We start from the raw sequence: 13345 nt of genomic DNA, 5'->3' as shown, positions 1-13345 counted from the left end.
CTGAGGGACTGAAGGAGAAAAACCAACAACTGCGCAAATATTGAAGCACTGGAAGGTAATTCAGATTCTGCCATGGCATCTATGAAAGGTAAATTGTGCAATGCTGGAAATGAGAGCCTTTCTCTCTTGGGAGGTTCTGCTGAGTGGATCAGGACCACAGGGGTGGATCAGGACAGGGTCAGTGCTGGAGATGCTGTGAAGGGCTCAGAGCTCACTCCAGCCCCATCAATGCCACACCAGGCACAGGGAGAGGGGGTCAGCAGCCAGAGGATGTGGGGCTGAAATCCCCCCAGAGCTCTGGAGAGGCTGTCTCTGCTCCTTGGAAACAAGTCTGGCTGTGTGGGAAATGCTTTCTAGTTATTTCCCTTCCCTGGCTCTTTGTGCTCCTGGCCTGTTTACACACAAATTGGCATTTGCTGCCCTGGCTGATCATTCACCCGCATCCCATCTCATCCATCTGGTCTCAGAGCTCCTGATGTCACCGCAGACAGGGGCAGGAACAGCTGAAAGGGGCACCACAGGCTGCTCCTCCACCTTGGCTGCCTGGCCCCAGAGCTGCTGGTGCAGCCCTGAGCCAGGCAAAGCCAGCAGAAACATGGGAATGCACTGGGAGCGAAATGGCACGGGGTTTATTTGTACTTCTGTCACATCAAAGGGGCCCTTGTTTGAATTCTTCTGCCTTTAGCCCAGAGAAGAAGAAGGGGAAAGATTGGGTCCTATTAATAGCCTTGCATCCCACAAGATCCGAGCCTCACAAGGAGCCATGAAAGACTGCGGCATCTGATTCCCTGAATAAATGAGGTAATTTAGGGAGAAGTGCGTGCTCAGCAGCCTTCATTACTGCCTTCTGCAGCTCGCTGCGAGGTGACACTGACAACTCACTTCGGTATCAGGAGCACCCAGGCCCCAGAGGAGCTGTGCCGTGCCCAAAATCACGGGCAAGGGTGCTGGGTGCCACCTCTCCCACAGAATTCCTGGTGCTGCAGCAAAAATCTCCAGGACTGGCACAGAACCAGTGCAAGGAGCACCCCAGCAAGCTGAAGGGGGGGCACAGCTGCCTGCATGGATGCCAAGAGGCTGGTGCTGGTGGCAGGGCACGGGGATGTTTGGGAATGCACTGTGCTGGGAAGGAGCCAGCAGGGAGCAGGGCTGGGAGCATGAGGGAGCAGGATTTGGATGGGGATCTGCTCCTGCATCCCCAGGGAGTGAGGAGAGGACACCTCTGCTGTGGGGAAGGCCTGGGAGCTATAGGTGGGCTGGCATGGCTGGGGCATCTGCTGCAGGCCCCTGACATCATCCCACACCTGCAATTCTCACTGGAATTCTCTGCTGCAGGCCCCTGACATCATCCCACACCAGGAATTCTCCCTCAAGGGCTGTGGGATATGTGGATCACAGCTGTGAGTAACACCCACTGGGACACCGCAGTGCAGAGAGAGTTGTGACCCTGCTCCACAGCACAGGTCCTGGCAGGGCTGAGCTTTGTGTCAGCTTTCCCTTAAGCAGATTTTCGGGCTCTAAGTGTCAAGTTTAATCCCGACTCTGCAGGTCTGGGGCCTACAGCTGCGTCACCGCCCCGCATGCAGGTGCTGGGGACTGAGCTGCCCTTTGCATGTCAGCCCTGAGGTCACCAGGGCCACCAGCCATGCTGTCCCCAGGCTGCTGGATCTGCCTTGGTGCCAAATCTGTGGCCACCTGGTCCGGAGTGAGGTTGGGGAAAGGAGCCCATGATCCCAGCGGAGCCGCGCTCCCGCAGGGCCTGGCAAACAGCAAAACAGGAGGATTTGAGGATCAGAACCCATCCTGTCTGTCATGCCAAACAATTCATCTTCCCTCTCAGCGCCCTTGTAAAGCAGAGCAGTAAATTGCCTTCATTTCACAGCTGAGGGAAGCAGTGAGGCCACAGCCCTGGGGAGTGACGGGAGTGGGTCAGTGGGCACATCCCCATGGGTGGCTGCAGCCCCCCCAGGACAGCCTTCCCCGGGGGAACAGAGACTATTCTCAGAGAGATTTACACGTCAGAGAGCACAGTGAATAAACCCTTGGTGACCTCGAAAGCGTCTTGCTGCTAAAATGCATCCCCACGGCCTCAGCATCTGCAGCTCAGCTGGGCCCTGTGGCTGGGAACAGGCACCTCCGATGGGAGGGTGTAGCAGGGCTCCTACAACAGCCAGTGCCAAGGGCTCCATGAGGGAATTAGGGCAAATTCCAGCACCAAAATCCTGAAATTTCATGATTTCAGGGGCCTGCTGTGGTCCAGATGCCACCATGCCTGGAGTGGGCACTGTCCCCAGAGGAGCAAAGCCACTGTCCAGGGGGATGAGGGTTAAAGCGCCCCACTTCCCTTCCCTTCCCTTCCCTTCCCTTCCCTTCCCTTCCCTTCCCTTCCCTTCCCTTCCCTTCCCTTCCCTTCCCTTCCCTTCCCTTCCCTTCCCTTCCCTTCCCTTCCCTTCCCTTCCCTTCCCTTCCCTTCCCTTCCCTTCCCACACGGCCTCTGCAGCTCCTCTGGGCAGATAATGGACTTTGCCTTCTGACTTAATCTGCTGTAAATCTCTCCCGTAATTGCTCATCATCCGGAAACCTGGACAGAACCCGGACAGACATTCCCGCGCCGTGTGAGGCAGCCATCCTGCCATCCTCTCCCTCCCTGCCTTCCTCCCACTGCCAGCCTGTGCCCAGAGCCCCCGGCACATCCAGCACATCAGGACATTCCATCCAGCAGGATCTCTGGATTGGAAATGAGACCACAGCTCTCTCCCTTTCATCCCCCACAACCAAAGGGCTCTGTCCCCCCAGCTTCTTGCACCCCTAAAAGAGCCGAGGCTCCGCGGGTAGGAGCAGCTTGCAGCACTCAAACTCTGCCCAGAAAAGGGGCACAAGCCCATCTCAGCAGTTCACAGCACCCAAATCCTGCGCAGCAGAGGAGCACAAGCCCACCTTGGGAGCTGGGAGCTGCTCACAGTGCCCAAATCCTGCCCAGCACAGGGGCACAAGCCAACCTTGGGAGCTGGGAGCTGCTCACAGCACGCAAACCCTGCACAGAACAGGGGCACAAACACCCAAACCCTGCCCAGAAAAGGAGCACAATCTCACCTCGGGAGCTGGCTGTTGGTGGGGGATGCTTGCAGCATCCAAACCCTACATAGCAAAGGGGCACAAGCCCACCTTGGGAGCTGGGAGCTGCTCACAGCACCCAAATCCTGCACAGCAAAGGGGCACAAGCCCACCTTGGGAGCTGGGTGTTGGTGGGGGCTGCTCTCAGCATCCAAACCCTGCCCAGCACTGGGGCATCTCAGCAGCTGGGAGCTGCTCACAGCGCCCAAATCCTGCATAGCACAGGGGCACAAGCGCCCAAACCCTGACCAGAAAAGGGTCACAAACACCCAAATCCTGCATAGCACAGGGGCACAAGCACCCAAACCCTGTCCAGAAAAGGGGCACACGCCCACCTCAGCAGCTGGTAGCAGCTCTTACCCAAACCTTGCCCAGCACAGGGGCACCTCAGAAGCTGGGAGCTGCTCACAGGACCCAGACCCCCCAACCCTGCACAGCACAGGGGCACAAGCCCATCTCAGCAGCTGGGAGCTGGTGTGGGATGCTCGTAGCACTCAAACCCTGCCTAGCAAAGGGGCATCTCAGCAGCTGGGATCTGCTCTCAGCACCCAAACCCTGCCCAACACAAGCCCATCTCAGCAGCTGAGGGATGCTCTCAGCCCAAACCCTGCCCAACACAGGGACACCTCAGCAACTGGGGGATGCTCTCAGCACCCAAACCCTGCCCAGAAAAGGGGCACAAGCCCATCTCAGCAGCTAGGAGCTGCTTTTACTCAAACCCTGCCCAGCACAGGGGCACCTCAGCAGCTGGGTGTTGGTGGGAGCTGCTTTTACCCAAACCCTGCCCAGCACAGGGGCACCTCAGCAGCTGGGATGTGCTCGCAGCCCAAAGCGCCTCTCCCGGCAGCTGCCAGCAGCGCTTTCTCTCTGCGGCTGCCGGAGGAGCAATCCCGTCCTGCAGGGGAAGGAGCACCAGACGTCACCCGCGGCAAGGTTGCTAAGCGAGCCGCTCCCTCCTCATGATGCACGACTTCATTACGCGGCTCCCTAAATGGATCTTACACACAAATGACATTTGCCTCGGAGCATATGAGCTCCCAAAATAGCGGGCGGCTCTCGGCGTTATCGCTTTGCTTCGCCCAAGAATGTCCCCATTGTCTGCAGGGCTGCTGTGCCCATGCCTGGCATGGCCCTCTGGGGTTTGGGGTGTTGGGAACAAAGGGATGGAGACCCCCAAACCAGCCCAGCTGTGCCCGGGGTGGCCCCATGGCCAGGATGGGGTGAATGAGCTGTGCCTTTCTAACAGGAGCCACGGGGAGCAATAAATGCAGGCTGCTCACTTGTTCCTGCCTCAAACCTCTCTCCTGATGCTTCCCTCATGGTTTTTCTGCAGCCTGGGTGTTTCTCCTGAGGGAAAGAGCTCTATGAGGGAATTAGGGCAAATTCCCAGTCCCAGGGGTGCTCCATGAGGGAATCAGGGCAAATTCCCAGTCCCAGGGGTGCTCCATGAGGGAATCAGGGCAAATTCCCAGCCCCAGGGGTGCTCCATGAGGGAATCAGGGCAAATTCCCAGTCCCAGGGATGCTCCATGAGGGAATTAGGGCAAATTCCCAGTCCCAGGGATGCTCCATGAGGGAATCAGGGCAAATTCCCGGCCCCAGGGATGCTCCATGAGGGAATCAGGGCAAATTCCCGGCCCCAGGGATGCTCCTTGAGGGAATTAGGACAAATTTCCAGCCCTGCTCCTGCAGCATCCTCCCACCACCCAAAGGGACCAAACTCAGCTCATGACACACCTCCCAACACTACAGAGGGGACAGAGGGGACAGGCCACCGTGTCATATCCCAGGCTCACCCAGCTAAAACCACTTCTCCAGCCATGGTGGCAGCACCAGGGACTGGCTGCCCACATGGCCATTTCATCTAAAATTGCTTAAACTCAGCCCCAGTTTCCTTTGAGATGAACTGAACTGTGCAGAGAGAAGGTCTGGCTCCAGCTCTGCACCGTGCACAAGGTACAAATAAAAAAAGAAACATAAAGGTTATGTCCATGCCAAAGACAGAAATTCGCTTTTCCCTTTCCCCCCCCAAGAACACCCACAGTAGCTGATCTGTGCAGCGCTGCCCTAATCCTGTGATACATTTTAATCCCATTACGTTGCCATGCGCTGTGAGGAACAGATGTTTCCTAATTGCCACTTGTGCTGCCCAGGGGTTTCCAGCTCGGACAGCCAGTTCCCCAGCCTCTGCTGGCACTCACAGAGCTCTCTGCTGCTGGATTTGCTGGATTTGCAGGATGTGACAGCGCTGGTCACTGTGCCAGCTCCTCACCTGGAGCTGGCACTCTCCAGCCCTGGTGTCCCCATGGAGGGGTCACAGTGCCACTGCTGGCTGTCCCCAAGGGTGAACCCTGGCTGCTCACTCGGAGGGAAATGCAATATTTACCTTTTTTCCATTTGTTTGGGGAAAGGTGTTGGATGCAGAGGGAGTCCCATGGAACCCCTTCCCAGCACATCCCCTGTGTTGCAGACATCTTTTATGAAAAATCCTTTCCTTAGGGATTTTTCCTCCTGAGAAGCTGGGAGGCCTCAGGAACAAAATGTAAACATTGATTATCTGCTGCTGTGGAATGCAACAGGTGCATCTGTGATTGGCCCATGTTGGTTGTTTCTAATTAATGGCCAATCACAGTCAGCTGGCTCGGACAGAGAGTCCGAGCCATGAGTCTTTGTTATCATTCTTTGCTATTCTATTCTTAGCCAGCCTTCTGATGAAATCCTTTCTTCTATTCTTTTAGCATAGTTTTAATATAATATATATCATAAAATAATAAACCAAGCCTTCTGAAACATGGAGTCAGATCCTCATCTCTTCCCTCATCCTCAGACCCCTGTGAACACGGTCACACCCCTTGTGTCAGTGAAGAGTTTTGGGTTGCTCCTGAGGGTTTCAGCATCGTGGCTGTCCTGCCCGGCTGCAATCCCCTGATCCCCACTAATCCCATTATGTCTCCACGAGGCTGCTTCCAATTCTGGCCGCTGGAGGAGTGATGTTTCTTAATTAGCTTTTCAGCCGGACAGGGATTTTACCGGCTGCAAGGAGCTGTGGAGGTTTTTCATTGCTTCCTTTCTCTGCCTCATCACACCGATGTCAGGAACAAAAACAAGGAGCAGAAAGCAAATGGGAGCCTGGCACTGAGGACAAGAATGCCCATTCTCAGGACAGCCAGAGCCAAAATGCCTCTTTCTTTCTCCCTCTGTCTCTCTCCGGGATATTTCACTCCTGCCTCAGCCCTCGCATTAATCAGAGCTGAGATTACTTTTCCACATGCCAAAGCTGAACATTGATAAATCACAAATCTGCCCTGGAAAACCACAAGGCTTTAATAATTCATGCTGGGTTCCTGCTTGGTTTCCTTCCTTCCTTAAACCTCCAGAGTTTGTGGCTGGGCCTGTGCGTGGAGGCACAAACATGAGGCTGGAGGCTCCATTTAATGCAAAGAAGAAGAGAATAAAAATTGAAGCTAAGAATTTCATATAATCACGTTGCTCCTGAAGATGGAGAATTAAACATAACAATGATTTTCAGAGGGTAAAAATTTGTGAAACCCACAGTGAAGCTGGGGTTTCACAGCTGGCAAGGCATATTAGGTACCCAAAGCACCCAGGCTGCAGGTGCGGCTGATCTCAGCCTCATGTATTTAAGTAAAAAACAATCCATATTTTTCAAGAGTGTTGTTTTTTAGCCTGTGATTCTCCAACCTGGGGTGTCCCGAGGGGGGATTCACCCGGCTGCACTGGCAAAGGCAAAGCAAAGCCAGTGGGAGCTGAGGGGCACATCTTCATCCCTTCACCCTTCCTCCTCCTCACCAGCCCATCATGGTCCTGATGGAGGCACTTCCCGAGGACAACCAGCAGCTGCTGCTCCAGTAGGAAAAAAAACAGGAAGGAAAAGACACGTCAGTGTGGGATTTAGCCAGGGTTTGCATCATTCTTACTCGCTCATTAATTACCCCACAGCAAATTGCTGCAGCTCCCCTGCGGGCAGCCCCTGCCCGGTGGGGTTCACCTGCCGGGGGTTGCGGGGACGGCAGGAACCGGGGATGGAGCCAGAACCGGGGGATGGAACCAGAACTGGGGGATGGAACCAGAACCGGGGGTGGAACCAGGACTGGGGGATGGAACCAGAACCGGGGATGGAACCAGGACTGGGGGATGGAACCAGAACCGGGGATGGGGCCAAAACCGGGGCATGGAACCAGAACCGGGGATGGAACCAGAACCAGGAGATTGAACCGGAACCGGGGCATGGAACCAGAACCGGGGAATGGAACCAGGACCAGGGGATGGAACCAGGACCAGCATGGCCGGCAGCGCTGGGGGCTGATCCCCCCTGTTCTTTTTGCTGGGTGAAAAAAAAATTAAAAATCCCATCCGCAGCCTGGAGAACAGCTTTAGCTGTTGGCACGACGGCAAAACCACCCACCCAGCCAGCAGAGCGGCACCGCTGACACCTCCTCAGCCCCGGCAAAGCGACACGGTGGCCGGCAGGAGGGAGGGGACAGCGACAGGGACAGGGACAGGGGTGGCCGAGGGGGCTCCGAGCTGCTGAGAAGACGAGCGCGGTATCAGAGAGCCAGATGGCAGCTCGGAGCGGGCGTGGGACGGAGGCGATCTTCTGCTTTTGAATAAAAAAATTTTAAAAAACCAAATTATTCTCTCAGCACATTTCCCCAGAGCCAGCGAGGGAAAAACCCTCCTCGGTGGAGCTGAAGCTGCTTCCAGGTGACCCCAGGGCGCCCACCTGCGTGCACCCACCCACCAGAGCAGGAATTTCCCCCGGCAGGTCCCACAGGAGGTGCTTGGGGCTCGCTCACATTTTCCACTTCTGCTTTCGGTGCTTTTTACCCCAGAACTCTCCCAGCCCACCCAGAGCCGTCGCCACGGGAGCTGCCCCGGCCCCAACTGTTGGGTTGGACAGGGCTTGGGGCAACCTGGGCAGGCCAAGGTGGCCCTGCTCATTGCTGGGTAGCCGAACGAGATGAGCTCTAAATTCCCTTCCAACCCGAACCATTCCAGGGTTCCAGGCCTGGGAATCTCTGACTTGGGGTCAGAGATTCAAATCTCTGATCTGGGGTCTCTGCTCCCCACCCCGCTGCTCTTTCACCTTTTCCAGAAGCCGCCATTTCCCTCCCGGCACGCACAGAGCGCTGCTAAAATCCCATTTTCCACTAAAACCTTCGGGTCTGGGATGATCCTGAATCCTCCCTGGGGAAGGGAAGGCGCAGCTTTCCGCACAGCCTCGCCGAGGAGCTGGAATCTCACAGCAGCGTGTGGCAAGCGATGACTCGGGCTGGTCACAGACCCTGGGCTGGGCTGTGCCCACCGAGGGATTCCTCTGGAGCACAGGGAAAAGCCTCTGGCACACAGAGGATTTGGGGCAAACCCTCCGTCTGCGGCGGATGGATGCGGGAGCTGACAGGAGGATGCTGAGCATCCCTGACTCCCTGAGATTCCCGGGTTTGGGGGATTCACACCCAAACCCGCAGCCAGGCAGGGCCAGGAGAATGGCAGGAGCCATGGAGTGCCCCATCAGGTGCCTGGAGTGCCCCTTCAAGTGCCCAGAGTGCCCCGTCAGGTGCCCAGAGTGCCCCATCAGGTGCCCAGAGTGTCCCGTCAGGTGCCCCTCACCTGTGCCCACACAGCCGCGGTGGCACCGAGCGGCTGCCACGGCCACGTCCCGCTGCCCGAGGGGACCGAGCCCATCCGCCCCTGCCACCGCATCTGTCACTGCCACCGCCGTGCCACCACACGGAGCCCCCCGGGCATGCAGGTGCGGCTGCGCTCCTCCACTGCCTTTGCCCGAGTTATGACAGGCATCCTCTAGCACCGCGACTGATAAATTAAAGCGTTGTTACTAATTAAAGCTTTCAAAGCCTAATAATGAATGCTATTATTCAGCTCGGAGGTGCCCCGACCAAGTGGGTAATCCTTCCCATCTGTGACATCTGCCCCAAAGCTCAGGGGACAACTTTGTCCCCGCAGCAGGATGTCACCCAGGACTGGGCTGAGCCCCAGAGCCCCCAGGTCACCTCCCTCACCCGGACACCGATGACACCAGCGCTGGGTGGCAGTGAGAGCATCCCAGCCCCCTCCCCATCCAGGAGCACGGCAGGGCAGGGCGAGCATCCCATCCCTCCAGCGGGATCCCTCCGCACGCCGCGCACGAAAGGGCAGAGCTGGGACTTTGAAACTCCAAGCTTTATTTTGTTGCTTCGGCAGCGCGGGCATCACACGGGGGGAGGCGGGAGGTGAGGCCGCAGGGGCACAGCGGCGGCGGCCGGGGGAACGCGTTTGCTCCGCTCCCCGCGCCCCGGCACGGGCCAGGGGCTTTAGTTGGTGGGGTGGTAGGCACCGCGCTGGTGCCACTGCATGTCCCGGATGCGCCTGACCGACTGGATCTGGGGGTGCTGAGCGCCGAAGTCCGAGCTGTCCTTGTAGTCCCCCTTTTCAAACAGGTACTGGTAGCCCCGGTAGCCAGGGTACTGGTATCCCACCCACCTGGAGAGGCAAACGAGGAGAGGGGGTCGTACAACACACGCACGCCAAGCATGGCCCGCGGGGATGCTCAGGGCCCTCCCCGGCCAGCCCCGGTACTCACGTTCCGCTCTGCACCCGCACGGACGAGACCTTCTCCTGGTAGCCGTGTGCGTGGAAGCTGGGCACATCGTCGTCTATGATTTCGATCTTCTTGCCGGTGAAGCTGGGGTTCTCGTAGAGCACGATCTTGTGCTCCTGGCTGTCCTGCAGCCGGGAGAGCAGAGAGCGGGGGCTCAGCGGCCGCCGGCCCCGCGGGGCTGGGCTGGGCAGGGGGGGCAGAGCCCAGGGCTGGGGGGAACCCGAGGCCAGGGCGGGCACAGTGCCGGGGGTGCTCGGCATCCATCCATCCATCCATCCATCCATCCATCCATCCATCCATCCATCCATCCATGGGGCTCACAGAGCCGCTGCCTGCGGGCACTGCCAGACTTACCAGCAGACGTCCTCGGCTCTGGGCTCACCTGCCACCGCCCCCGTCCCCGCGCCCCCTCCGACCCCCCCACGGCTCCCCGGGCCCCGAGGGCTGGGGCGAGGGTGCGCAGGAGGGGGAGCTGCCCCTCCGCCCGCGGGGCTGGGGAGGGCGGGGGAAGGCTGGGGAACACTTCTGGCTGCAGACCTTGGTCTGGCGGGTGGGTAGTGGCTGTCTGGGTGCTCTCACCACTTTGATGGGTCTCAGGGAAGTGATGCTGTCGCTTCTCCGGCTGTTGGTCCAGGAGTCCCAGCGGGGGTACTCCCCCTTCTCAAACACAAACTGCTCCCCTTTGCAGCTTGCCTGCTCGTAGCCCACCCAGCTGCAAGAGAGCAGGGGACGCGCTTTAGAGGGGGCGGAGGAGCGGGGATCGGCCGGGATGAGCCCCAGCCGTGCCCCCTGCTCCCTGCAGGGACGGGAGAGGTGCCAGGCGGGGCTGCGGTGCCTCCGCCAGCTGTGGCATCTCAGGGCTTCCCGCTGGGGTGGCCACCCATCCTTAATCCCTGGTCACTCACGGGATCACCTGTGAGAATCTACAAAATTAGAGGGTTTTGGGAAAGTCCCGTCCTGTTCGTGGTTTGTACACAGCCCCCGGCCGGCAATAATCACCCAAATGTGCCAGCTGGGGTTGTGCTCCCACCAGCTGTCCCTTTGTTCTGGGAGCAGCACTGGGAAATCTCCAGGGGCTTTTCAGGGTCCTCCCTTGCCCGGAGAGCACCCACGGGGCCAGCAGGTGGGGAGAGGGCACAAACAGATCCCAGTCCCACCTGTGCCCGCACCCAAAGGGAGGGAAACCAAACTGGGGGTAACTCTGTGATCTCTGCCCATACCCACACCCCTCCACTCTCCTGTGCTGAACGGGGCTCTCAGCCTGCCCAGGTGACAATGTCACCCCCTGTCACCCTCTGTGTCCCCTGCTCACCTGCCAGCACCGGGCACTCACTGGGCTGAGCTGGGCGAGCAGCTCAGCGGCGATGGGCGAGGGAAATCCGGGAAATCCGCGGTGAGATGAGGGTGTGGCAGCAACGGGGAGACCCCTCCCCATCCCTCCCCATCCCCATCCCTCCCACCGCCGCAGGGCCCCCACGTACGGTCCGGAGTGCACCAGGATGGAGCCCACTTTGTCCACGCCGGCTTCCTTCAGGTTGGGGCAGGCCCCGCTGAGCTCATGGCAGCGGCCCTGGAAGTTCTCCTGCTCGAAGATGGCAATCTGCAAGGGAGCAGCACCTCAGCACGGCTGTCACCTGCCCCTGCTGCCACTGTCCTGGTGTGCTGCATACACTATCAGACACCCAGCCACGGGGCAGCACACCTGCAGCAGCCCAGACCTCTCCCTCTCCCAAAACCGCGCCCCAGAGGCGTTTAAGGAGCCTGCAAGTGCAAACCATCCCCCTGAGGATGCAGGTCTCACTCAGGGGTGCCCAGGAGGCCCTGCCAGCTCTGCCCCAGTGCCCTGCTGCTCCTGGCAGAGGGATGGCCACGCTCACAGCGGGCATCAAACAGCTCAGGGGCTCGGGTTGTGCCTGGAGCGCCGCTGCCACCAGAGGGACACGGCGACACCCGGGGACAGCCCCGGGGCCACCAGCCCAGCACAGATCTCAGGGGTCAGATCTGTTTGTGCAGCGGTTTGTGGGAGATCAGCCCTTGATCTGTTCCCAGCCGCTCCACCTGCCCTGAGGGTGCGGGATGCCCAAAATTCCCATTCCCATCCCCGGGTCCTGCTGTAAAGGCTCAGCAGGGAGTGCTTGGCACCAGCTGTGTCTCCGGGTGTGATATGGGCATCCAGAGAGGCTGAGGGTGCCCTGGAACCCCTGCAGGGCTGGGCAGTGTCCCACTGACCTTGGAGCTGGCTTGTTGCTGCTTGGAGGCTGGCATTTGGTGCTCGGAAGCCATCATCAGCTGGGGTGTCTGCTGCCTTGGGAGGGAAGCTCAGCAGGTTAAAATCTGTTAAATTCCCTGCGAGGACATGCTGGGGACCCTGCTCAGAGTCCTGTGTCCATGCCCCCATCCATACCCTGCAGCTTGCCCAGGGAACAGGGTGGTGGGACCAGGATGGGCTCAGCCTGGGGGTGCCAGGGACAAACTCTGCTCAGGGCTGCTCAGCACCCCAAACCTCCCCAGCCTCAGGCAATGCTCCTTGGAACCTGCACAGGGAACTGTGAGCCCAGGCAATTCCTAAATCAGTCTCAGTGGGGCCCAGGCAATTCCTAAATCATTCCCAGTGGAGCCCAGGCAATTCCTAAATCATTCCCAGTGCAGCCCAGGCCCTGTGGCCGAGCTTTCCCTGCTGTCCCTGCCCAGCTGAGCATCCTGTGCCACGTGTGTGCTGGAAGGGGTGATGGAGAGAAGCACCCGGAGCCAGCCCCAGCCCCAGGAGCCTGTGCCGAGCCCTCCCAGCCCAGCCTGGCACTGCCACTCCCGGGAAGGAGCCCTGTCCTCAAGCCCAGAGGGACCCTCAGCATCTGAGCAGCTCCAAAAACTCATTCCTGACAAAAAGCAACGGAGCCGTGGCCGGGTGGGATGTCCTGCTTTGGGCTGCAGGGACAGGAGTGTCCCCAGGGGAAGGGACCCCGGCCCCGGGGGTCGGCAGGAGGCAAAATAAAGAACAATGAATAGCAAAGTCTTACCAGTTCTACCAGTACCCGCTTGAGCCAGTGACGGGCCGGGGCCGGGAGGTGGAATTTATACCGAGCCGCAGCAGAGAGGTGCCAAAACTATTTACAAAATAGTTAAAGCCCGATTCAAAGCGAGAATGCTGGATTAAACCCCAATGAAAACCAGGGTCAGCTGATCCGCCGCCGCCTTTGTCTGCCCGAGCACCAAGCCCGAGTTATTTCATTACCTGTCACATTCGAGTCACCCGCTTTGTCGGCTTGGTGGCGAGGAGATTTGGACTTTGCAAGCATCAGCCGAACGCGTGCCAAGAGCCGGGGCGGGCCGGGCCAACAAAGCCCCGCCAGCCCCGCTCGGGGCGCTGGGAGAGCCGATCCCCCCGCCAGCCCGGAGCCGCCAGCGGGGCTGCTGAGCTCGGCTCTTTCCATGCGAGATAAAACGCCCCAAAGCGCTGGGCAGCGTCTGGCTCTGCCCGTCTGCAGCAGCCCCGGGGCTGTGCCAGCAGCGGGGGCACCGCGGAGCCTCCCCGACCCCGGCCCGGAGCTCCGGGCATGGGCAGGGGATGGGGGGGATTTTCCTTGCACAGCTCCGAGGTCACCTTGGCTCCTCT

The 13345-nt window shown here is 59.1% G+C and overlaps 1 protein-coding gene across 1 annotated transcript; it reads right to left on the bottom strand.

Annotated features, from left to right (window-relative positions):
* Positions 1–9385: 9385 nt before the first annotated feature.
* Positions 9386–12015, bottom strand: CRYBB2 (crystallin beta B2). Its single transcript, XM_059485016.1, has 5 exons — positions 11962–12015; positions 11214–11332; positions 10312–10444; positions 9715–9857; positions 9386–9614 (listed from the first exon to the last, which is right to left on the bottom strand). Exons 1-5 carry the CDS (start codon positions 12013–12015, stop codon positions 9446–9448), a joined length of 618 nt encoding a protein of 205 aa, XP_059340999.1. The 3' UTR covers positions 9386–9445.
* Positions 12016–13345: the final 1330 nt, after the last annotated feature.

Source organism: Ammospiza nelsoni, chromosome 18 (assembly GCF_027579445.1).
Source record: "Ammospiza nelsoni isolate bAmmNel1 chromosome 18, bAmmNel1.pri, whole genome shotgun sequence".
NCBI lineage: Eukaryota > Metazoa > Chordata > Aves > Passeriformes > Passerellidae > Ammospiza > Ammospiza nelsoni.
This window is presented reverse-complemented; position numbering and strand designations above follow the sequence as displayed.